Raw genomic sequence first — 25,780 nt, 5'->3', positions numbered from 1 at the left:
CTTTTTTTCCATTAAGATAGAATTTATCGAAGTAGAGGCATTAGGCCAACATAAAAAAAGAAAAAAGGTTTTTTTTTGTCGAGCCTGGTGGCATACTTGTCACCACCCCGTTATAAAGGGGACGCTCATAGCATCCATCCATCCATCCGATGCTCGCCGCGGAGCGCTCACGTGCTTTCTTGCGTGCTGTGCCTGTGCCGTGTTCAGTCGTGTGTGCTTCGCCCGTTCTCCTCCGCGCCGTTTTACAAAACACGGCGTGGATTGTACGTGCAAGTTTTCGTGCGTTACCGCCAACGCTATGGAATCGGGCGTCAAGAAGAAGAAACCGACGCAGACACACTGCTTCGCCCCCGGCTGTTCGTCCGGCTACGTCTCGTCGAGGAGATCTGGTAAACGTGTGTCGCTGTTTTCCGTGCTGAAAAAGCCTGAACGCTTAAAAGCATGGCAGCGTGCAGGGCCACGTGCAGTTCAAGTCCTCAACGCAAGCTCAAGAATCTGCGAGCTGCATTTTGATGAGCAGTATATTGTGCGATCGTTTACGCACACGATAAACGGCGTGACAGTGACGATTCTTCGCAATTGACCGGTGCTGACAAGCGATGCGATTCCGACTGTGTTCCCCAACCTCCCTCAGTATTTGTCGAAGAAGGCATCCCAGAAAAGAAAGTCGAAAACATCGACGTGTGGCCTTCCTGTGAAGTCTCCGAGACACGAGACAAGTAATGCCGCGTGTACTGACGAGGTTGACGTTTTAGAAGAAAAAAGTGCGTCGCCCGAAGTAATATCCCCAGTGCTGCCTAATGTGGGGAACTGCCGACTGCCCAGCGCTTACTGGACGCGGCAGCCGATTGCTGGAGAGTGCAATGTCACGGCCTTCACAGTATGTGCACTGCATCGCGAAAGCTTGTATTTTGAAAAAGTGGTATTGTTCGTTGCGAATGGCAGTTCAGTTTACGTGAACGTTTTCGTGCAAGCCACAAAAGTAAATTTACTTGAGATCACTGACGTGGCAACGGCTGAAGATCTGCTTCGACATGTTGATAAGATCATCCCATGCAAAGGATTTGGAGATGAAGGCGAGTTCAGCCCTAACCCGAAGCGCAAAGAGAAGACGCATGGCGGCAAGGTGTTCAGTGCTTCTTGCTTCGGTGTTGCACAGTCAGCAAAGCAGGCATGCCCACAGTTAAAGAATCTCCGGAAGCTCCTGCAGAATCAGGCTTCCTACAGAAGGAGAGGTAATACTCGTGGTCGGAGAGCGTCATACAAGCTAAAGCTTCGAACTGCGCAACTGAAAAGAAGCAGGCTCACAATTCTCAAAGAAAAGTCTGTGATCGAGAACCTAAAGAAAAAAAATGCGCAGACCAACTCAGAAATGTTTGAGAAAGCATTGCAAGCTCTGCCTGTACAGCAGCAGCAACAGGTCAGAGCATGTCTGGCAGCATGCAAGCGCAAAAGCACGAAAGGGATGAAATATGAGGCAGAATGGGTATTGGAATGTGCAGTCATGTGCATGAAGTGCCCCCAGCTCTATGAACACATAAGAAAGCACAAAATTATGGTTCTGCCCTCGCGTACATCCCTTCGTTGTTTCCTGAGAAAGTACAGAAGTGGGTTTGGACTGAGCCGCAAGTTGTTGGCTGCTGTAAAAGAGAAAACCACCCATCGAAATGCCATGGCGGACTTGTGTTTGATGAACTGAAGCTCTCCGAAAATCTCAGCCTTGCATCAAATGGGAAAATTGAAGGCTTTGTGGATCTCGGTGAATTCTCACCTGAAGACCAGCGCATGCTCACTTGTGACCACGGTTTTGTGGTGATGGTTGAACCGTTTAGTGGCAAGTGGCACCGAACTGTTGGTGTGTTTGCTTCACATAGCAATGTGAAAGCAGATATACTTTCCAAGATCATACTTGAAGCTGTGGTATTGTGTGAGAATGCTGGACTACATGTAAATTTTATAACGTGTGATGGGGCTGCCTGGAACAGGAGCATGTGGCATTCGTTTGGTGTGTGTGGAAAAAAGGGCAAGACAGTGTGCAGGAGGCAGCACCCAACTGATGCTGAACGTTTTATTTACTTCATTTCCGACTTCCCCCGCCATCTCTAATGTGTACGGAATGGTTTCGTGCGCAAAGACTTCAATCTGCCAGAAGGACGTGCTAGTGTAGCCCATATAGATTGTGCTAAGAGATGCGACGACAGGCATGACACCACACTTAAAGCAATGCCAAACGTGAACCAGTGTGTTGTGCGACCCAATGGCTTTGAGAGCATGAGAGTCAACATTGCTTTCCGGTTGTTCCGTGATGAAGTGCTCAGAGGTTTATTCTTGCACAAGAATGAAATAGAAAGTAGGCATGGTGATGTAGCTGCCACTTCCGGCTTTATCGAAACAATGCGAGGAACAATCGAGGCCATGACATCGAGATGCTGTTCAGGTGCTCTGAGGCCAGGAAACACTCATCATGTTTCTATTGAAAGCTTCCTGGAATATTTGGATGGGTGGGAAAGAGCAGCTACATCCGAAGGCTATCTAAGCCAGAGCACAGCTGAAGGCCTCCGGGTCACTCTTTCGAGCACTCTGCATTTGTTGGATTATGTAGTTACCAAGCTTTACTACCATTACCTTATGACAAGCCGGTTGTGCCAAGACTCAATCGAAAGGCTTTTTTGGATTGTGCGACAAATGTCAGGGTGTAATGACCACCCTACTCCAAGCCAGTTTTAATCTCAGTAAACACACTAAGTTTCCAAAACCTCGTTAAGTCGCCTACACATGTCTTCAGGATTCTTGAGAAACTTGGTAGGAACTGATGATGTCAGCATTACTCCTCAGCAAAGAATCGATGATCTTCTTGTCATAGGGAATCTTTCTGAGGCTCATGACGTGCTGAATGGTTGTGACCTACTTGGCCACATTTCGATGGTTGTGCAAGCCAGCTACTCAAGGCTCATATATTACATGGCTGGCTATGTTGCAAGACGACGTATTGCCAGCACCAAGTGCATGAATTGTTGCCGACAGCTGCTTCAAGAAAAAGATGGGTCACCTTCAGAAACAGCATCCCTCACTAAAGCAGTAGACAGGGGAGGCCTTTTATACTCATCAGAGCAGATAAATTCACTTGTGACAACACTTGAAAACACATTTACACGCTGCTTTAGTTTAAAGCAGGTGAACAGCGATAGCCTTATTGAGTTAGTCTCATTCCTTCAGCTCGCAAAGCTGACTCTTGTTGGATGTGCAAAGCACAGCACAATTCTCACCAACAAGATAACCAATTTTTACGTGTTAAATTTTTAAATGCCGCACTATGAAGCAATAAGAAAAAAACTGAAATTTATGTTGATAATTTGCATTGACCTTCTAAATTGACTATAATCAAAAATACAGCCACATTCACAATGACTAAGCATGTTTTTTCGCATGTTCCATTTTCGGAAGATTGGCATTTCCCATATGCAAAACACACATTTTCTATGGAACAACTTTTATTGACTTTTCAGTCGAGTTTCCTTATTCAGGATAACGGAAGAATAATATTTAGCGTCATACGATGTCTCTGAAAAGTATAGATATTTATAACAATATTTTATAAAAATTTCTTCTTTAATACTACTGGCTGTACTACAGTGAGCAAATCACAAACCGTGGTAAGCGGCAAAGCCTTTCTTGTGCAGCTGCTTTTTGCACTGCTGGCACTTATTCGTTGTATTCTTCTTGCATTCCGCGCACCTTCCCTGAGTCGTTGAGATGATGTAGTGGCCATCAGTGTTTCTGTCCTCATATCTCGGATGAACCCAGGGTCCAGGTCTTACAGTGAGTTTTTGCTTGAGCTGCAGCAAGGACATGGTGACGTCCCGCCGAAAGGCGATGTGCGTCATGGCGGCATCACTACCTTTGTGAATCTCGCAGTGGAGGAGCCATCCTGCGACGACAGCTATGTTCAAACCATTGCTGGAAAGGTTCCACCAATATTTCTTGCTCCTCAGTCTCGGTCGATAGCTTTCGAGAAGGCGGTCCATTATATCTACTCCACCCCTGCCCTCATTGTATTTTCTGATCAATTATGGTTGAGGAATGTCCACCTTTTTGTTTGAGCGTCGTGAGAAGCGTTTCGCACTTCCAACAGGCTCTTGGCTGAGGTGGTTAGATGAAACTGTGACGACTGCATTGTCATTCCACCTGCATGCGCAGACTGCCCCGTCACACTTGTAGTGGAAAGATCCTCTTTCTTCCTTTTCGATGTTTTTCAAGCTCTTCAGTGGACAACCACCGGTTCCTGTATCTCGCACAGTCCCTGTAGCTCGAATTCCTTGGTCAGCCAGTTTCGTCAAGAGGCCATGCGAAGTGAAGAAGTTGTCAAAGTAGACTTCGCGATGTTCAGGCGCTTCCAGGACCGATACCATATTGCTAACAACCCTGATCCCGAGAGGTGTCTTGTCGTTCTTCTCGTTCCTCCAACAATATATTTACATGCATAGGGGTACCCATTCGAAGAGCACATCATCCATAGTTTGTACCCAAATCGAATTGGTTTACCGCGAAGGAACATTTTGCACGAGTGGTGGCCGTAACAGGGCACCATTGACTCGTCGATGCTGAGGCTTTCATTGAACACTCCAAACTGGCGCAAACATTTGGAGATTTCGTCGTAAAACAGCTGAAGTTTGCACATTTTTTCGCCTGCTGAGTGTTGTCAACTGAGTGTTGTCAACAACATGAAAGAACCTTTTCAGCTGCCGGAACCTATTGCGGGCCATCACTGTCGCGACTATAGGCACACAAAGATCTTCTGCAGTGCTCCAATACGAGTCCTCAGACGAAACGGAATGGTACCCGCAGAAAAGTAAGAGGCCGGAAAACTGACCTATGTCCGCTCCTGTGACGTCCACCAACTCCTCCTTTTGGAGTGCGTATCTTGCGTTAGTTCAGCCAGTGAACCAAGGTACTCCGGAGAAATAAATTTGCTGAAAAGCATAAATGGGCTCATGTTTGCAAGATCAGGAAATGCCTCTGGCAACAACGGAGGACTCTCGCTGGAAAGTGTTTTGCCAAACGTGGCATGTTCGCCCCATACTGGTGTGTGGGAGTGCTTTGAAGTATTTGTTTTCCGAGCGTTCGTTGAAGCTTTGCGTCCTTTTCCAGCAGTGAATTGCCGCCCCGCTGGTTTCTTTCGTCGTGGCTCAGGACTCGAACATGCAGAAGACGAATCAACGTCTTCATTGCTGCACTGCATAACTTCAACGTGCCCGCAAACATCATCGGGAACAACTTCAGAAAAGTCGTTTTCGTTCACGTGCTCCTCGTCAGTAATTTTGCCATCTTCAACAGGCGGCAATTGGCATACAAACGCACCTTCGCGTTCGTCATCGGGAAGGCTGAACAAAAGGTCAATTGCTGCCTCCAAAGTGAGGAAGCGTTGTGCCATGACCTACAACGAAAGTTGTTGCGATGTAAAGCACAGTACTACAAAAAGAAAACCAGCCGCAAGGTAGTTTTCTACCTACATTCACAGCGATTGATGTAGCTAGGCACTGTAGTTCAATGCTGCTCTTTCCACGTGTCTGGCAAACTCAAAATGATGCCCAGGAAAGCTTATGTTCAAGTTTCTGCCAAGCGCCGCCCAGCGGGCGCCATCGACAAGGCAGAAAAAGAAAAAGAACGAGGCGAAATGCTCGCGCGCGTCTATGCTGCGTTCGACACTGTGAAACGCCAATGTTCCAAAAAAGGAACATCCGCACAAAACTCTCAAGCTGAAAACTAGATTGTCTTTGTTTCTTTTTTTATTGTATTGCTGCGTAATCCTGAACTATTTGCCGATATTTTAGTTCTGCTTTGCTCACTGCAACATTACTTTTTCCAGCGGAATAATGCAACAAACATCTGGTGGTCAAGGAGCGCAAAATATGCCTGTTTTTAAAAATTTTCTAATGATTCTCCGTAGGTTCATAATAGAAATTAAAACTGCTATGTTTTTCACAAGCATCAATGAGTATGCGTGAACATAAAATATTAATATGCGATATATTGGAGAGGAAATAAAAATTAGGTTTCGTATGTTCCAATTTTGGAACATTGGCAAGTAAAAGGTTAACTATAATCTTCATTTCCAAGTGAAAAGCCAGAATTCTTTACGAACTGAAAGGCAGAAGCGAATAAAATTGCTGAAATTGAGATGTGTATTGTAATGTGGTTGAGTGCTTCTATTTTGAGTTTTTTTCAGCAGAAAATTTTTGCATCAGTGCCATAGCACGATAACAATGCTGCTATTGGTTGTGTTTGGGGATGGTAGTGTCTAATCTTGTAAAACAACTGGTCCTAGTCTTGACGTCATCTACTCCTCATGCATCATTCCAGTGTCCAAAGAAATCTCATGAGTACTAGCAAATGCTTTTTCTTCATTTTTTTGCAAGATACGTCACACTATTTGTATTTGCATTCCTTTCATATGACACTGTTTAAGGCAAAATTTCTGTGATTTTTCAATATAACTCTGGGTGACATTTTATTTTATTGTATGTTCTGTTTGTGTTAGGTTTTGCTATATGTTCTGTTTTAATTTGTGTTATTTGTGTATGTGGAATGCGTTTTCTTGCTTCTTTTTGGCTTCGTGTATGTTGCTCAGATATGAATATGTTATTTAAAATTAATCTTGTATGCAAAATAAGTGTTAATATCTGAACTACGCCTTTAGTGAATAAAAGCGGTGTCGTTTGACACGAGCAGTGGCAATCAAACTTTTGCAATATCGCAGCAATAGTCTTACACCTTAGCCCAGCCATATTTTTAGCGTGCTATGAACTTCAGTCGCACAGCGCAAACTAGGACGACAGGCTACCGGTTCCAAAAAGCAATCACTCTTAGCCAAAAGTGAGTGCAGTGAAATAAGCTATAAGATTACAGGGACCATAACGCAAGTATCGGATACTTGTACCGCATCAGAGCGGTTTTGAAAGCTTAGATATATTGTCATGCTCATTCCAAAACGAGCAGCCGATAATGAAATGAGCGCCGTGTACGCAGTAGATAGAAGTCTGCGGCGGAGGGGCATCTTACTACGAGCCGCAGCGCCACCGCTAGGTGTCATGGAACGGCGGATCGCCTTTCGCGCCGCGCTCGTGCCACCTCCCCATCTAGCCACCATACCATGGAGGCAGATAAAAACAGGAGGGAGCCTGACGTCACGTGGGCAGTCCTGGCAAGCCGTGCTCTTTCGAAGCCAGCATTGTTGGCTCAACAAGTAACCTTTTCCGCAAGATCACGTCAGCAATGAAACTTGCCGATACTTCGTAGTACGGCGCCCGGTAGCTTTTAGTCGAAACGCGCTGGTTTGACGCAGACCGGCCGGCTCACGCAGGTGGTTCAAAGACGGAACAGCAGCGAGATTACTAAACCCTACCGCAAGCTGTGACGTTTTGATGATGTGCTGGGCCGACAAGGTGGGCTTCACTCGTAAGAATAATGCTCCCTCCTTTCTTTTTCTTCTTTCATGGCGCACCCGCAGCTGTTGCTGTAGGGGAGCGAGTGAGAGCGAAGAGACAACAACTGCGAGCGTGCGGACGCCGCCGGCCTGACATAGTCCAACTAAGAAACGAATCACATCGGAAAATGCCGCCCACATCTATCCACCGAGAAAATTCGAGTAAATGCGTCGCAGAGTGGGGGCGGGGGGGGGAGAGGTATGGCGTGAATGCTGCGTAATTTGGTATGGTTTCGGATGCTTATTTGGTATTTTGTTTTTATTATTCTAGTTTATTGATTGCAAGAGAAGCGTTGCCTCTAATGTCGAGCGAAAGCCAAGTAATGACGCCCTTCAACAACGCCTCATTGAAAAACTATGCCTCGAACGTGGCTCTGTCTTCAATTGAAAGCTGGCTGCCAGCAGAAAATCTTGCAGGCCATGCCTCCTACCACGTGTTGCGACCATGCGCCGCGTGGGACCGCTTGCCTCCATACCACTCTGTCAGCTGACATTACCGTACAGTTCTGTCACGTGACATCACAGCTGCTCGGAGGCGATTGTGAGAGCATTACTGTGTGACCGCCACAGACGTTCACCTCCGTACTAGAGGGGGAGGGTAAAATCCGAGTGTAGGGTGGCACGTTCGCGGCTCACGTTCCAGGCATAACTTTTCTAGGAGGCGTTGCCTTGACTGAATTCCTAACGCACGATCAAGTGCCTATATATGGAGATGTGTGAACGATTGTGCAGCGCAAGCAGTCGTTTTAGCGGCGAAGCTTATTAAGCCATGGGTCGTGCGTATAGTTACCTAGTCATGCATCTCCTGTATGTGGCCGCCGCCTCTAGTTTTATTCCTTGGAATTTCCGCTCGATGGTGGTACTTGTATCTGGTGAATATATGATGAAGAGACGCGCGATGGTAGTACTTAGAGTGTTCACTAGATGTATAGAGCGATGGATGCACCGACATACAAACAGACGGACATACGGACATGCGGACGGACAGACAGTCGACAGACATATACACAAACAGATGGACGGACAGACAGACAGACAACACCTCTAGCAGGCGTTGTGCCCCTACAAGTGGCAGTTGCCAGCTTGCTCTCTCCCTCTTTCCTCTGTGTCCTTGTGTATCTGTGTATGAAAATCAAATTAATCAATCATACAAATGCTTCGGCGTAAGCACAGACCCTCAAAAGAGTGGAAGCTTGGGCTAGTTGGTGCGTAGTCATATTTGCAAGATTGTTTAAGCGCGCGAACAAAGGAAAATGGACAGAGTAGACAGAAAGAGCGCTGCAAATATGCAAATGTTGCCAATCTTGCAAATATGACACAGACCCTCCTTCGTTATCAGATTGGAGAAGCTTGATATCGGCCCTTCGTAGACTGGCGACGATGCACTAGACTGTTGTCAAGCCGTTTTGACGTCTTGCGGAAGGCGCTAGACTACCTCCTGGACGAGTCGACCGATTTCGTCATATTTCGCTCGTCCAACGGTATTTCTTACAAGGCTAAGCAGCTCCACATTGTCCAGATTTGAATGTTCACAAAGTTCCTGTCCATTTTCAACACTTTTTTTACACCAGAAGCAACAACAGCGTCTCCAAGGATGACGACTTCTTGTGCTGGTGGGGTACGTCAGCGTCTTTTTCTTTTTGGCAGCCAAGGTAGAAGCTGGCCCTACGAAAACTCAGCTGATTGACGTGCTAAGCGAAGATATCGGCGAAGGAACTTCTCGCCCGGTACTTTTGGTGCCTGCTTCAAATTCGCGCTGTGAAGGCATTCTGTGTAAAAGCGGACCTGTCGCCAAGCTTTGGAGCGAAGGATACGGCGAAGCCTGTTCGCATGTTCTGTAGACGGAGTAAGCTCGCTAAAGAGACGTAGGACTTCAGGAGGCAAGTAAAAATTCTTCAGAGAAAACGTCAACAGTCTTGCCTACAATACGGTATTGCCAGTTTCTACGAACAAAGGTCAATTTGCGAAATAGTGCCGCAAACGTAAAGCCTACTTGGCGGGTAGTTTATGTTGCGTAAAGATTCACATTATGTAGAGACCCGCGCATGCGCTCATTTTACCCTGTAATATGGTAACGCATATTGTACATGTACAAGCTGAAGCTCTTAATAGCTGTCACCATGAGACTGAAGCCGGCGAGGGCAGACAACGCGCGGGCGCCACGCCATCGTGAACGTAAAGTTGGCTTCGCCTCATGATATTGAACATTTGACATCATTTTGCTCCACGTGACAGCGCTCGCCGAATAGAGGCGCAAGCGGCGGAAGGAAAAGGTATGCGCAACTCTGCTACTAAAAAGGTATAGCGTATACAGTATCTCTAGCGTTGCCAGATCGTCACGACTTGGCGGTGGCGCGCTCTTCTCCCACGCGTACTTTGCCCTGTGGAGAGCCGTGGGGAGGGTGTGGACGCTAACGCGTGCACGCGCTTATCTCGGGGTGGGAGAATCGTACTCCTTGAACTTCCACCGGAACGATTCTGTAGTAGTTACCGCGCGCACATTGGTCACTGCACTTGCTGCACAATCTCCGTTTGCAAAAAGAGTGCGCTTTTCAGACACAGCGAAGTAACAACAGAGACGCCAATACGCGTTCATTGTAGCTGTAAGTACAGAAGAATGGCTAGTTTGGCAAGCTGGTACTGATCCATAAGTGTACTGAAAAACAGACAGAAACATGAAGGAGAGAAAAAGGACAGACAACCGCAGACCATCAACTGAAGCTTTATTGCAATACCGAGGCAATATATACAGGACAGAATAAAAAGCAAGGGAGGGCCAAGGGAAAGGAGAAGATAGGACGAGGCGCCAAATCGACGAAACTGGGCAACATCAGAAAAGCATGCACGTCATGCAAAACCTAGACAGGTCAACTCCTTATTGTGTATGGTCACAGAAGGAACACTGACGCACGACTCAGACATTTTGCGAATATGCGCAGCCTCAATAAGCTCGCGCACTTTTTGGTTTTTATGCCGAAGATACAGAAGTGTCGTCAAAGAGCGGCACGCAGCCGCATTCCCTACAGTAGGCTGCTAAATGAAGGCCGGAGTGGTCTTTCAGGGAATTGAAATGTTCTCGAAGTCTCACATTTAGACAGCAACCTGTCTGACCCACGTATACACGATTGCATGACAAGGGTATGGAGTAGATGACACCGGTGATACTTGATACACAATTATAAATATGACTGCCATTGCATCTATCTTGCTGGAGATGTATGTGATTCGGGACTCGTCTATATACTTTGGACAATAAAGTGGACAACTTGTCTTTGCCGGAATATCTACTCGGACGTCATGTCTTGACAAAATATTGGTAGATCCCACCTACAGTGGGAATCGATGATATGCGAAGCACGAAAGAGAAATGTTGATATGTCACTTTAAAATCAACACAACGTTACGAGGTGGAGGTAAATTATGCCGTACATGACTTCCGTGTCATGATTATCACGCTAGGATGTGTTGTTTACCTTCGTCATCTATTCATGTCACGTGATAGCAAATTTGTACAAGTGGATCTAGCGAAATGGCCACGAGAACGCTATGAGCGTGGTAAGTTGTGATGTTCTTACATGCCACGCATGTCGGGATTATCATTTTTGCACCGGTCATATACTTTGGCATCCATTGACGTTACGTTACGCCAAATTTGTTATATGCGGTGCTAGCAAAACGGACGCGACTGCATCATGAAGGGCCCAATATACTCCAATGCAGCGTTGACGCGGGCGCACGCGGGCACGACAACGCTACTTTAGCAAAAGCGAGCACTCTATACTCTGTGCCAGAAGTTGCGTGCAGTACTGTGGATACTACAGGCCCTCTCAACCAATCAGGAGGCCGAGCACATCTATGTGTGTCCTTCCACGCCCTGTCGCCTGCTAGCGACGTATGCTGCAGCGAAAGCGGCAAGAGCGTCTCGGGACACTGTGCAACTGCGCCATGAGATTAGCTGTAATGGTGAAACCGGTTAAATATTCTGCTCGGCACCGTAAAAGCGCGCGTCTTCGAGATACTTGCACGTAGACATTTCAAGGATAGGGTTCAGTGCCTCATGTTTCGGTGGAAAGCGCCGCACTAGCCAAATTGAATACGAAAGCACCACGCTTCATCAGATTTCGTATACGCATGCCTATGGGCATGCGAAGTGCCGCTCGCGTTCGATAGGAAATATGGCTCTACTCCCGGTGCCTTGCCGTGCTTATCGTGCCTCGCCATGCTCATCGTGCTCAGCTACCCACTTGTACAGCGCACGCTCGCTCACGTTGGTGAAGCCAGCCGTTCTCTTAATGAGAGAGCTCATGCTTGCATTTCTGCCGCCCTACTTACGCAGTGTCCCGCACACATTTAGAGTTAGCTGCTTTGCTCCCTTGGCGTAAAAGCTGATCCGGGAACAATATCGCACAGGTGAACCAGGCGCTGCCAGTGTGACAGGAGGGACCAAATCTGTCACCACGGACTAATCACAATCCAAGACTGGGTCCTCCGCGGCACTGTGAACGCTCGGGCTGTGCGGACGACTCACAAAAGTTTAGACAGTGTCGCACTATTCGTTTCGTACTTTATAAGTAAAAAAATAACACATACGAGCCACAACAGCGTTATTTCTTTCGTCATTTGCATGCTATACCACGTACAAGCAAGAACTCTTTCTTTATTACAGAAAATGCGACAAAGTAGTCATACAAATCACAACTACAACGCGCAGAGAAGCCTTCAAGTAGAAATCCTCCAACGAGACCACTTGCAAAAGTCACGAGGACAAACAACAGGCTACGTATATGGGGCACTACATCTCGCTTCGCAACAACCTGCATTCGACGGCCTTGTAGCCTCGGCTCTGCTGCACGGAACTTCTGGAACAGAGTATATAGTCTAACGCCAGGCGCGACCAGTGTTCGTCGGCGCAGCCCGACGGCAACCGGTGCGAAATGCGACATGCTGCATTTCGCACCGATGCGTTCCCTCTTTTTGTCACGAAGGGATGCCGGATGCGCTAAAACGCACATGCGTCAAAGCAACGTAGCGCGGCGCGCGCCTGCGTGTGTATGGCAGGACCGGCGCCTGGCATGGCAACGCCGGCGAGCACGCGCACTGCGTCTCGTTGAAATGTATTGGCGCCTTGACTGTGGCATGTCGTCATGTTTTCACATGACACGCATCTCATGATTATCATGTTTGCACCAGTCACATACCTTCGTCATCCATTGGCGTCACGTAATACCAAATTTGGTATATGTGAAGCTAGCGAAATGGTCGCGAGCGCATCGTTAGTGCGGCATGTAGTCATGTCGCTACATGACACGCATGTCATGATTATCATGTTTGGATGTGTAATTTACCTATGTCGTCCGTTCGTGTCGCGTAATACCGAATCTGGTACATGTGAAGCTAGTGAAACGGCCGTGACCGCATCACGAGCGTAGCATGTAGTCATGGTGTTACATGACATGCATCTCATGTTTATCATGTTCACACCAGTGTTATACCTTGGTCATCCATTCACGTCCCGTAGTACCAAATTCGGTATAAGTGAGGCTAACGAAACGGCCGCCGGCACATCCTGAGCGTGGCATGTAGTCATGTTGTTACCTGACACGCATCTCATGATTATCATGTTTGCAGCCGTCAGATACCTTCGTCATCCATTCACGTACCGTAATACCAAGTTTTGTTTATGTGACGCTAGCGAAATGGCCGAGAGTGCATCATGAGCGTGGCATGTTGTCATGTTGTAACATAACACGCATGTCATGATTTTCATGTTACGGTCTGTCGCTTGTGTTCGCCATGCAATCATGTCACACCATACCAGTTTTGCAACATGTCATGTGGGCGAAACCACCGCAAGAGCAGCAAGACCTTGAAATGTTAATCTTGACATTCATGACATACATTTCATAATTTTCATGTTATGACTAGTCAATTTTGCGAGTCATATGGTACTGTTATTCCATGCCAAGTTTGGTATTGATACCATTATGCAAATAGCCAGGAGAGCTAAAAGTCGTAGGCGGCTAGATAGATAGATAGATAGATAGATAGATAGATAGATAGATAGATAGATAGATAGATAGATAGATAGATAGATAGATAGATAGATAGATAGATACGCTCAAAGTTGCCGAAGTTCGCTAAGAAAGGCTTCGCATATAAAAATTCCAGAGTCCCAGCAGGAATATAACCCCAGTATTTTGTGTGGCAATCAAGCATTCTACTACAGAGACACACCAGCTCACACAACTGCTTTTTATATTGCCCGTGAAGGCCCAACTGCATGCACGTGATTTTCGAGTGACAGCGACGTGCGAGACAAAATTTGCTGTCGTGGAGGCCCATCCGTAGCCATTGCTTGACGCGTCGCGTGTTTCTGGACAACTACAAAAGATCGCTTGTCACCAGGAAGCAAGCGTGACGATTTCCAGCAACATGGCTGCATCTGTAACCGTCACTTCGGTTGCACTTTGTTCTCAATGCTTTTTATCCACGCGTACTTCGAGGAACGCAAGGTGTCGACAACCTTTGTCACTTTCACATCTCACGTGGAGAGTGAGAGAGCGAGACAGCGGCTGAGTTTTGTTGTAAATCTTGCATTGATTGTTCATTTTGATGTTTTGGTGGTAGTTTTGGACTATTATGTCAGCGTGTTGCAATGCGAGATTGGCTTGCGAAGTGCATCATAGGCGTCGTAGCGTACGCATTTGCACAACCAGTCGCAATTAAAGCGAAGATTCCGAAAAAGAGAAGGTTGTCAAACACTTTATTGAGTTCCATATGCACAGAATAATCCTTGTGACACAAAAAATTGACACAGAAGAATAAATTTGGCTTAATGTAATCGACCTCGTTCAGGTTCTTTTCGAAAATATGGGCTTGCACGCGATAGTTTTTGATCAAGCAACAATGACACTTTGTCGCCGACATTGGCTTGGAGCCATCGCGACGCGACGGCACGACGGAGAAACTCTTTGTAATGCTGTATTCGGGTGGTCGTTTTAGAGCGCTCTAGAGCACTCCGGAAAGTGACTCCTTGTTCGGGTGGTCGAAATCGAGTGCTAGACGTATGTTCAGTTGGTCGTCTCAGAGCGTCGTACTCCACTTCGAGCGCCTCCGACTGCTCCGGCTCCCAAGTTGGAGTGCCGCCGTCACGCTCGCTTGAAAATCGCGAGCATGCCGTCAGGCTTTATTGTTGGTGAAGCAACAATTGGGGGAGCAGTGCTAGCTATTTGATTTTATAAACACAACTTATGTACGCCTGGGATACAACCGTCCCGTCGAGTTAAGATTAACTGTAATTAAGCGCAATGCTCTGAAAGTGACTGACACCTTATATCGACCAAGAAACAGCGCAACCAAACATTGGGAATTTAATTTAGGTGCATTAAGAACAATGCATGTCAACGAAGTAAACAGTGACGAGTGGGAGAAGCGATAGGCCCCAAGTTCCCACAATTTATACGTGGAAGTCACCGACTATAGTATAAAGGATAGACAGAAGGATGAAAAGATGCATGGACGGACAGATATATGGATGTATGCACTGATGCACGCGAACATGAGTTGTCGCTGAAAAAATATTAATGTGCATTTACCAGTCCATTTCGAGTGCACCACGGCTGAGCGAGAACAAGATTCTGGGTAGAGAGCGGGGATACCTAGGGAAAGGAGTGGCTGGAAGTTTTTCATATTAGGAGGAAGGGAACAAAGTGTATTATTGACAGGTATATTCATTTGTTCGGCAAATAGTTCAGATTATTCAGATAGATGATTGATTAGCTTTGCTACGGCTGCGCGCATGCGCTTTAGGTGACTTGTCCTTCCGTGGTTGTTCCAAAACAAAGCCAGTTGATGCTTAGCGCTTGTCTTGCGCACTGTCTTCTTCTCTTCATAAACAGTTCTTTATTTCTGCCTGTTCGCGCCAAAAAATATGATGTCTGGAGTATTCACGGATGCACCGACGGATGGATGGACGAACAGTCGAACGGTGCAGGTCATCATTGATTGTGCAGTCATGTACTTGATTTATTTGCACATGAAGTAGGTTTTTTACATATATTTTCGTTTTTCGTTGTGCAGGTTTTTAGTTTTGGTTTTTTGGGGCATGATGAACGCCAACAATGTCGCCCCTATAGCTGACATCGGCAGCGTTGAGCTAATGAACACAGAAAAAAATGTTATGCCAGCAGAATTGGAATTTCAGCATTCTGCATGGCAATAAATTATTCTACCATAGAGCTACGCCAAGTATCGGAAATGCTTGTCAAGTAGAACGTAATGTTAGTGAAACGTCAATTGTGGTTACAGTGTAGGCTATCCAAACTTTAAACTCTACATACTTAGTCCTATCATACAACCGTCACGTCGAATCAAAGACAATTGCGGTGAAGCGCTTTTCACTAAAGCTCATTTATCTAACAGTCGCCATATTCGGTGGCACAAGCGCTACATATCGGCTTACCGCTTCTGGTGTTGCTAATAACCATGTTGCTGTTGGCATCGCTACGCTACATTAAACAAGTGATTTAAACACATATCTGTGCGTACAACATTTGTACATATCATTAGAGTCATGTCATAACGTTTCACTAAATTTTAAAAAATTACAGCACGGTCGCCTTCCCTCTGCATGTACAGCATAATATTGATACCCAAGGTACGTGGTATCTGCCAAATTGTTTTTGAATAGGCTCAAGATTGTTAATCTTATACGTACTGTAAGGCACCCACATCATGTACGCGTACTGTATACTTGGTCGCACAAATGCAATGTAGCCGAGCAGTATGGCAGATCATTTTTATGTTTATGATTAAGGAGACATTGTTTTAAAAAGGCACATGAACAAACTTTATCAATATAAAAACTCAAAGATAAGTTAGAAGTCAGTGTCGCATCGATGTATTTGTAGAAGTTTATTTGTTACAGGAACGAATACCTTAATACATAAGTATATGATAGGGGATCTTCTCCCGAGTCACTGGAAGGCACACACATTTGTTCGTGCTGAGGCACATACTGCATTTGTTACACCACTCAATGCATAGGTGACGTTGAGATTGTCGAATTTGTCAGTAGAGATAGTTTACTTAAACAAAACAGAGTCATCTGCAAACAATCTACTATGTTGAATAACTCCTTAATGTATAATAAAAAAGCAAAGGGCCTTACACGCGGCCCTCCGTTACGGCAAATGTCACCGGAAGACTGTCAAAGTATTGACCACATAGCTCATCCTATTGTTAACGGTTATCTAGATATGCGAAAATTCACGGAACAAATATTTGTGGTACACTTATTACGCTAAGTTTGAAAATAAGTTTACTGGGTAGAACTTTCTCGAAAGCTTTACAGAAATGCAAAAAGATGATATTTAGACTACCGTAGCTACTGACGGTTACTGGGACAGAATGAAAGATCGTGCATATTTGCGGTCGATAATCCTTTTTTAAGCAATTTTAATATTTACGAGATAGCGTTAAAGAGCTCGTTTCGCAGAAGTTTCGGCGTCGGTGTGGGCGTCATTAGTTTTGAGGGAAAAAATTCATCTTATGCGGGACCAGACAATGAAGAATGATTCAAATAAAATAAATATTAAAAAAACCTTGGTCAGAGTGGGAATTGATTTGATTTGATTTTGTGTGGTTTAACGTCTCAAAACCACCATATGATTATAAGAGACGCCGTAGTGGAGGGCTCCGGAAATTTTGACCACCTGGGGTTTTTTAACGTGCACCCGTCATAGTGGGAATCAAACCAGGGTAGACATCATGGCAAACGCATGTACTGTCACACGACCACGCGTCTGCTTGTCAATACGTTTAAAAACTAGTCATCTGCATACAATGCAGTAAAAGTGACACATGCGTTAAAAACACACGCGTCCTGTATGCATGCTACCCAATACAACATAAAATTTTGCAGTAATGATGCGTGGTACAAGCGCTCATTGCAATCGGACATCAAAACATGTGATAATAGTGCTTTAAAGCTGGTAACCCACTACAAGAGACACAAACGCTGCAGCGTCTGTTTTCCTAAAGCCACATAGTAGGTTCATAGCGAATTCGCAAAACCTTAACGCACGAAGTGCTCTAAGTCTGCTCTAGGAACAGAAAATCGATATCACATTAAACACTTAAACGCGAAGGTATATGGTCTCTAACGTGGGTATATGGTCACTTAACACGTGGGTATATGGTCACTCAATTTTTGTTTGTCAATATAACGTGCTCTTCCACGAAGCTGGTTATACAAGTAGCTAGGATGTGTCCGATAAGTTTTCAACATCGCGAGGTTAGCGAAAGAGGACGGCAATTTCCTTGTGTTCAGCAATCTACCTTTATAAAGGGGGGCCAGAATGGGGCTGTTCTCGAGTCACTCGGCCGCATGGAAGATAAAAATGAAGGTCGATACAAAATAACCAAACATTTTGCAACAGATAAAACATGTCACCTTAGGCATACGTTTAGCATATTGTCACGGGGTCATGACGAGAATAAAGAGAGCAGACAGTAGGTCCAAGAACAAGTGTTTATCTGGCTGAACGTGTGGCTGGTGAACGTAATATTTTGGCAAAATATTTAGGACCACATGATGCTTTCGATTTCAGGTTTAGCAGCACAAGAACTGAACCAGAATGAGAAATGAGAAACTCATTGGAATAAGGAAAGGCCGTTGCCACGTGCTTGAAAATTGATTTCCGAAGTGTTGAACAGACTTTATAAATGTAGATAAACTACCGGACAATGTCTCTATAATCCGTCACGTTAGTTCCAATGACTGATATTTGCAATGGCGTATTTTTTTTTGTTTGCTGATAAAATTCTTCAATATACAGGGGTTGTTTTCATTAATGTTTTAAGGAAGAGAGCTAGAGAAAGTTAGCAACACTGTTTTGTACATCATATATGAAATTAGCCTCTGCCTGTCTTTTTATATAGGTGCTTAACTTTCCCTTTCATGTGAATATTATGGTCAGTTATCGATTGTGTTCGCTTTTCAATCCATAACACTGGCGTCGTAACTAAGGTTGTGGGCACGGGCGTCCCACACGTTGTAAACTTCACTAACATAAGTGCAGCCTTAATTATTCCTCAATAAGCTACGTAGCACCCTGCTAGAATGACGGCTGTACAAATAATCATGTGTGCACGAGCATAATGTCGGAGAGGGACGTAGTAGATGTGAGTAGCATTAGGCGTGTCCGCTAATTTTGTATTGATTCCCGTTCCTGTCCACGCGGCACATATGCCTCATGAAAATTCAACAACTCGCTGAAGTTGCTTTACCAATGTTGACAAATAAGCTCGGAATTTCACTATACAAATACTAGACTTGCGTGTCGCCTTCAGTATCCGACTACCTTATCTTCCCTGCTATCCCGACTTAAGCTGTCCCTTTACCATCCCCCCACTTATTCTTGAAATCGTATGTGTCATTCTCGTTAGGTAGTGATTTCGTCATGTTAAACAGTTCAATACTTTTATGCCGCAGTTAAAATTAAAAAAGCAAGATTCACTAATTAGATGTACAATGCGTCTCCATGATAGGTGAATGCTGTCCTCTCAAATAATGAAATACATGGCTGAAAATATTCTTCTATTTTCCAGCCAACATGGTCTTCAACGTGGACGCTCTTGCGAGACAGAGCTTTTCGAACTAACTACCGAAATTCATAACAATTTACATGAACTTCATTGAACAACTTCGTTGAATGAACATGAACTTCATTCAAGTCTTCATTGACTTTGAAAAAGCCTTTGACAGGGTAGGTCACATGCGTTTCATACATAAAATGAAGACTTGTCAAATAGATACACAGGTAATTGATTTGGTTCAAGAGTATTTGCGTGATAGGCGTCAAGCGTTATTGATTGAGAGTGTTGTTTCCGACTTCAAACCTGTCATGTCCGGTGTACCCCAGGGTTCAGTTTTGGGACCAACCTTGTTCTTAATTTTCATTACCGATATTCACAATGGGTGTAAACTCAAGAATTCGTCTATTTGCTGACAATTTCGTTATTTATTGTGTTGTTTTTGGCCAAAACGATTGTGATGAACTGAATAAATGCTTGCGGAAACTTGGTGAGTGGTGTCAGAACTGGCAGATGAGTATTAATATTAAAAAACTGAACTTATGCGGTTTACTACTAGCAATCAATTAGTACTGCACGCCTACACAATACATAAGGAGACCATCGATGCAGTTGAGTGATTTAAATACTTGGGCGTTTATTTAACTTCGAATTTGACATGGAACACACATATTGACTGGGTATTGCGTAAATCAATCCGAACTCTTGATTTCCTTCGACGAACACTCCGCCAAGCTAATAAAGACACAAAAATTCTTGCCTACAACTCATTAGTCCGATCTCAACTTGAGTACTGTTCAATTATTTGGAGCCCTTACCAATCATACCTCATTAACAGGCTATAATCCTTGCAAAACAAAGCTGCCAGGTTCATTACCTTCGACTATACTCCCTATTCAAGTGCATCTAAAATCCAACAGAGATTGACCTTGCAACACTACAATGCAGACGAAAAGTGTCTCGTTTAATTTTCTTCCATAAGCTAAATCATACCTCTTCAACGTTTTCTACCTCATTGATAACGACGCCAAATGCAAACTTTCCACACTTTGATCATTCCTTTAAAGTTAGTCAACCATTCGCCCATATTGATCTACTTCGTTTATCCTATCTTCATTTGGCTATCCATTGGAATCAATTGCCGAGATTTATTGCAGAAGAAATAAAAGCTGACAAATATTCAGAAATGCTTGAACAGTTCTCATTGCCACACACTGAAATGCATTGAGAACATTAACCGCACTCTTACAAATCTGAGACATTGTAATTTCGTCGAATGGTATTCCAGTCCATAACATAAATAATCTAACGTATTAGTACGTATATGTCCGAATCACTGTATTGCTTTTTTGTAAAGACTTCTAATTTCTGTCTGCCTTGTCCACATTTGTACGTAAATTGTGAATGACCTTTGTTCCGCAAGTGCTCTTTGTAAACGTTTTTTTTCTTTTATTGATTTTTTCGTATTTCTGAATAAATTGCATGTATGTTGTTTAGCAGTTTATTTTTTCGTGAGTATTTTTGTTCTCTTGCGTATTTTCGATGAACTGCCCATTCATGTCTATATGCACTACTGATTGAACACCACTATTTTTCTTGTTTTTATGTGAAATGTTCTGTAAAAACCTATCTGCTCCCCCCCCCCCTATGTAATGCCTTCAGTCCTTTAGGGTAAATAAAATGAAAATGAAAAAATAAAACGCCATTGTTTGACTACAAATGGGAGTAGGCGACTGGCCATGGAGACTGCCCAGAGCAGACTTTACCTTTGCGAAGAAGGGCAGGACACAAATTGCGAGAAGCGCAGACAGCAACACCAGGCCAGTAAGGTAGGCACTGAACGCAGGACCCGAAGATGAAAGAGGATAGGCCGCGGCTGACGCCAGCGCCACCAAAGGCCAGGAGGCGAGTGAGACACAGCTGCAGCTGTCGCTGGTGCTGGCGAACTGCCGCTCCAGCTCCGAGTCGCGGAACGATAGGCTCACCGGATGAGCGTGGTCACGAAGCTCCCTGCGCAATGCTTGCGTCACGCAATCACTCGAGAACAAGGGTAAAAATAAAGCACTCACTGTAACAGCTCTGGTAAGTGTGGAACAGTGATTCACCTGTTCTTCAGCGATGAACTCATGAATAGCGTTTTGAGGGGTTGTTTGGTGAGACAATATTCCACGAATTCATAGTGTTCTTAGGAGTAGGCACAAGAGTAAAAGTAGACAGAACAAGCAGAGCCAGTGAGTGTCACTGAAGCAAGAAAAGTGGACAGGACTAGCAGAGCCTGTGAGCGTCACTGGAACGTAAATGCTTCAGTGACTCTCCTGTTCACGGGCCAGTGCGGGAATTCCAGCCTTGCAGCCTGGTAGGCCTCCATGGTGGAAAAGGAAACGTTTATTGGTGTTGCATTGACACCTTTTTTCTTCTCCTCTTCTACATGCCTCTTCACCATTTCACTTTTGCGTCCAATCGCTTTGCTACACTATACCCTCATATCCTATGCTGCACCCTCTCTTCCCACTACTCCCACTTTTCTTTCTTACCTCTTTCCTCGAACTAACTATGCCATACATGGCTTTGCCTGCGTGCTTCAAGGAAATACGTGAAATGACAGGACACAATGAAAGTATGCTCTCATCCTTCTTTCCACTACCACTTTTCCTCACCCTTTTTATATAAATTAGGAGGCAGAGCTCCACGTTTTTGGTTTATTTTTCTTGAAAATGGGCGGATGTTCATCGAAGTTTATTTCCAGATTGTGTCCAAATATGTCGAGTTCAGAGTTTGGCGTTGTTCTGAAAACTTAAAGCAATGTTAAATCGCTTCATATCTGAATACTGAAAGCACACGAAGCGCATTTGATTTTTTTCAAGAACGTTTGAAAGAACAATACATATACGCACAAGGAAAATACCTGAACAAAAACACCTTTATCTTGCGTGTACCAGCCTTAGCCCAAAGCTTATTGTAAAACACACCAGCGTACCGTGCGAGATAACTGTCAATGATCAAAGCTCGCGCTCCTTTTTATCGACGACTCTCACATTTGAAAACGCCCTTTCAGCACTAGCGCTAGAAACAGGAAGCGCCAGAAGACGCCGCGCGCAGCGAAAAAGCACTGGCCACTCGACATTGCGAAGTCTCCAAAACGATGGGGGTTCGAAAATGTTAGGTATTTTACAGCACTGGTAGTTTGCCAAATCACTGAGGAGCTAGCTGAAGTCGTCATAACTTGAAGAATAGGTGCATAGGTTTCTAACGCGCAGAAAGGCGAGTTCCTCACATATGGGTTCACAATTTCAACACAGCACCAAAACGATTTTTGGTGTACGGGAATTCACCTCACAGGTTCCTCTAAGATGTATGTCTCTATATTATTGTGACAGCCTCGCAGTATTTGTTGTCAGCGGCGGCCGTTAAGGGGGCCCTATAATACTTTACACGACCTAATTAATTTACATTTTTTTTAGCTGGTTGCGTTCACAGAAGGCTTAAAGGGCCACTCACCAGGTTTGACAATTCTGAGCTGAGAAGAGCAATACGTAGATAAGGTGTTCATAATCACGTCTCTGAAAGTTTTCAATGCTATGCGCCGCGAAAATGGGTCCAATTTCAAGATGAACACTGTTCCCCCTTCCTCTTGCGGGCGCACGCCCAGAGAATGAGGGCATGACGTGCGCGTATGAATGGCCCTACGTACACAGCAAGGCAGTGACGTTGGTTCTCTACGTAGACGTCTATGCTCTTACGTTGCCAACAGTGGCACGTGAGTGAGTGAGTGAACAACTTTATTATGGTCCAGTGCAGACTCTGAGGTTGCCACACTCCAAGGCAAAATTACCCGAAAAAGGGGTAACGGAGCCCAATAGGAACGCGCAATGAACGGATGGACCGTTGAGGAGCAACCACAGAGCGAAGCGTGCGGCGCGAAACCACTTACTCTCCACTAGGGATGAACCAACCGGGCATTGCAGGCAGCGCGAAAAGCGTTGCCAAAGAAACCAGCCCTTCTTCTCCACAGAACACATGTCCTTCTCCTCTTCTGCTTGCTCAGTCTTTCCCCGTATTTTGCCGGCAGCGGTTGCGTAGCGTCGTGCTCGGGGTGCTCGACCACGGCCGCCAGAATTCGACAATGTAAGAATTACGACGTGGTGTTTGTGTGTACGCCTGGATGAGCGTGGGCTGCTGCTTTAGCGTTTCGCTGCACCCATGAAGTCTGGAGCAAGCCTCGACAGTTCAACACGCCGCGCTGTATACCTCTAGCTTCAAGATAGTCATGACCAACACACGACAGCAACAGTTGGGAAGGCCAAAATGGCGGCCGAGAAGAACAGGCCTATCGAATATATACTTCAGTACGACTCAGGGCAGAAAACAGCGCTGGATTCTAAGGCAAGTAGGTCATCATTCTTTATTCTACTGCACTTGTCGCGTGTGCAATACGGATCGCGCTTGCCGGCAAGGGGCTCGGTCGTGTTGTATGTCGCACGCACGAAATGCATCACAAAGGTCAGCTTTGGCGTCTGCAGTTCGCCTGTGCTTTGCGACCGCCTGGCAGTTGGCTGCCATTGCCGTCGGCCTCCCGTACGCTCGCTCAGCGAGTGCTCGCCTGTCTTCGCCGCCGCGATGAGCTCTGTGCTGACGATATTGGAGTGAGACCTCGTCGTTGTGTTGGGAGTCGTCGAAAACACGTTGCGGGTTCTCGTGAAGAGCTTGGTTGTAGTATGTCGCGCGCTGTAATTGCACCAGCACGGGCTAGCGGGGCTTTCGCTAGCGTCGCAGCTGACTGAAAATAGGCCGCCATTACAGTTGGCTTCACCGTCAGTCGGTCGCAAGCAGCTCGGCGCAGTCCGTTGGCCGCGGCGGCGGACTCCCGTTTGCACACTGCACTCGCTCGATTTTGTGGAAAACGGCCGCTAGTACCGTCGCTTTCTTCGGCGCTGGCTCCAAACCAGCTCGGCGCTGTTTGTGGCGGCGGCCAAGCGTACGCTCGCTTTCCTGTTCGAAGTTCGCTGGCGGCAGACACTCCGCGTGCAGTGCCGTGTTCGGTCTCGCGTTCGCTTGCTCGAGCTGAACGACGTCGCTCGCTTAGGACTCGCCGACTTGTTAGCGGCAGGGTGGTTCGCGGAGTTGTGACTGCAGCCGCCACTTCTAAACTATTGCGCTACGGGGATCGAAATGAGTCTCTGACGACGTGTGACATCACGGTGAAATTATTAGCATGTCATATCTCACATATGTTTTTATTTCCCCTTGCACGTATTTCTCATATGCATTTGTATTCATCCTCTGTCACGTGTGACTCACTATTTTACATACTTACTGTGCAGCCATGGGCGCGACCATGCTGAAGGCTGTGCGCTGGCGTCTGCGATGCTCGTCATCCATTTTTTTTTCGTCAGAGCAGCTTCAGAAGGACTGTGCGAGATGTGAAGGTAAAGTTATTTGTGTGTCATATTTTAACGCTTGTTTTTATAATAACCTGCACGTACTTGCCATGTGCAACGATGACATAATAGTTAGAGCATCCGGAGGCAGTGACCTGGGATGACGCAGTGACCTTGAGGGGTAATCAGTGGTCGGCGACTAAGAAACGGCACAGGCCTAAATAGACGAGTTCCTTTCGCACAGTTCGAGAACTGAGGGCACGTGCGAGTCAGCGTGGTCGTTGTTGAGAAGAGCAGGTAGGTTTAAGTGCTTCTATTTTCCGGTGGACGACTCGAGTAATTTCAAATGTTGGTGGCGACTAAAGAAGAGAGATCAGTCGATTTTCGCATGAGGACGTCACAGTGGTGTTTGGTAGCCGAGTGGACAACTTTGGAATACATCGGCTTTTGGCCTCTTTAGAACACCGGCATTCGCCGACAATTTTCTCTGAATATCAGTAGCTACAAATGAATATCAGTAGCTACGGATTATGCCACTCGGTATGCAATTACTCGAGCGCTACCGACCAGCTGCACAATGGACGTCGCAGATTTCCTACTCTATGACATCATCCTTCAGCATGGCGCTCCTCACCTACTCACGGCTACCATGGCCGCTGCTTCCTGTCCCGTGTGGTTGACGACCTCCTTGGATCCTGTGCTACGCGGCACAACTTTACGACTTCTTACCACCCTCAGACTAACCGACTTACTGAATGCCTTAACCGCACACTGACGGACTTGCTTGCTATGTATGTTTCTGACAATCACACCGATTGGGACACTGCCCTTCCGTTTGTAACCTTCGCCTACAATTTGTCGCGCCATGAAACTGCCGGCTACTCACAATTTTACCTTCTCTTTGGCCGAGATTCCTTACTACGTTTCGATACCCTGCTTGCGCATGACCTTCTATCCACCACTTCGTACACACAAGATGCCATCTCCTATGCTCTGATCGCACGTACAGTAGCCCGCGCCAGGTTCTGATCTTCCCAGAGAGCACAAAAGTCGCTTTACGACAGCCGAAATAAGGATGTCGATTTTTCTCCGGTATCTCCCGTGCTACTGTGGCAGCAATTCCGTCGTGTCGGCAGGTGCGAGAAACTTTTATCGCAGTACGTTGGGCCTTACCGAGTTCTGCGCCAAGCCACACCTGTCACCTATGAAATTTCTCCTACTACAAACCCCACTGTGACATCCAGAAGTGTCATTGTGCGTGTTTTTCGGCTGAAGTCTCATCACAGTGACCCACCCGTCTAATAAAAGCACGCACCGGGACGGT

At 45.7% G+C, this 25,780-nt stretch overlaps 1 protein-coding gene across 1 annotated transcript in view; it reads right to left on the bottom strand.

Annotated features, from left to right (window-relative positions):
* LOC119169944 (adenylate cyclase type 3) overlaps positions 1 to 25,780 on the bottom strand; it is a 1,227,834-nt gene that overhangs the window by 612,750 nt on the left and 589,304 nt on the right. The window contains exon 8 of the mRNA XM_075886158.1: positions 20,845 to 21,088. Coding sequence (XP_075742273.1) covers positions 20,845 to 21,088 — 244 coding nt within the window. The remainder of the gene's footprint in view (positions 1 to 20,844; positions 21,089 to 25,780) is intronic.

Source organism: Rhipicephalus microplus, chromosome 2, assembly GCF_043290135.1.
Source record: "Rhipicephalus microplus isolate Deutch F79 chromosome 2, USDA_Rmic, whole genome shotgun sequence".
NCBI classification, from domain to species: domain Eukaryota; kingdom Metazoa; phylum Arthropoda; class Arachnida; order Ixodida; family Ixodidae; genus Rhipicephalus; species Rhipicephalus microplus.
This window is presented reverse-complemented; position numbering and strand designations above follow the sequence as displayed.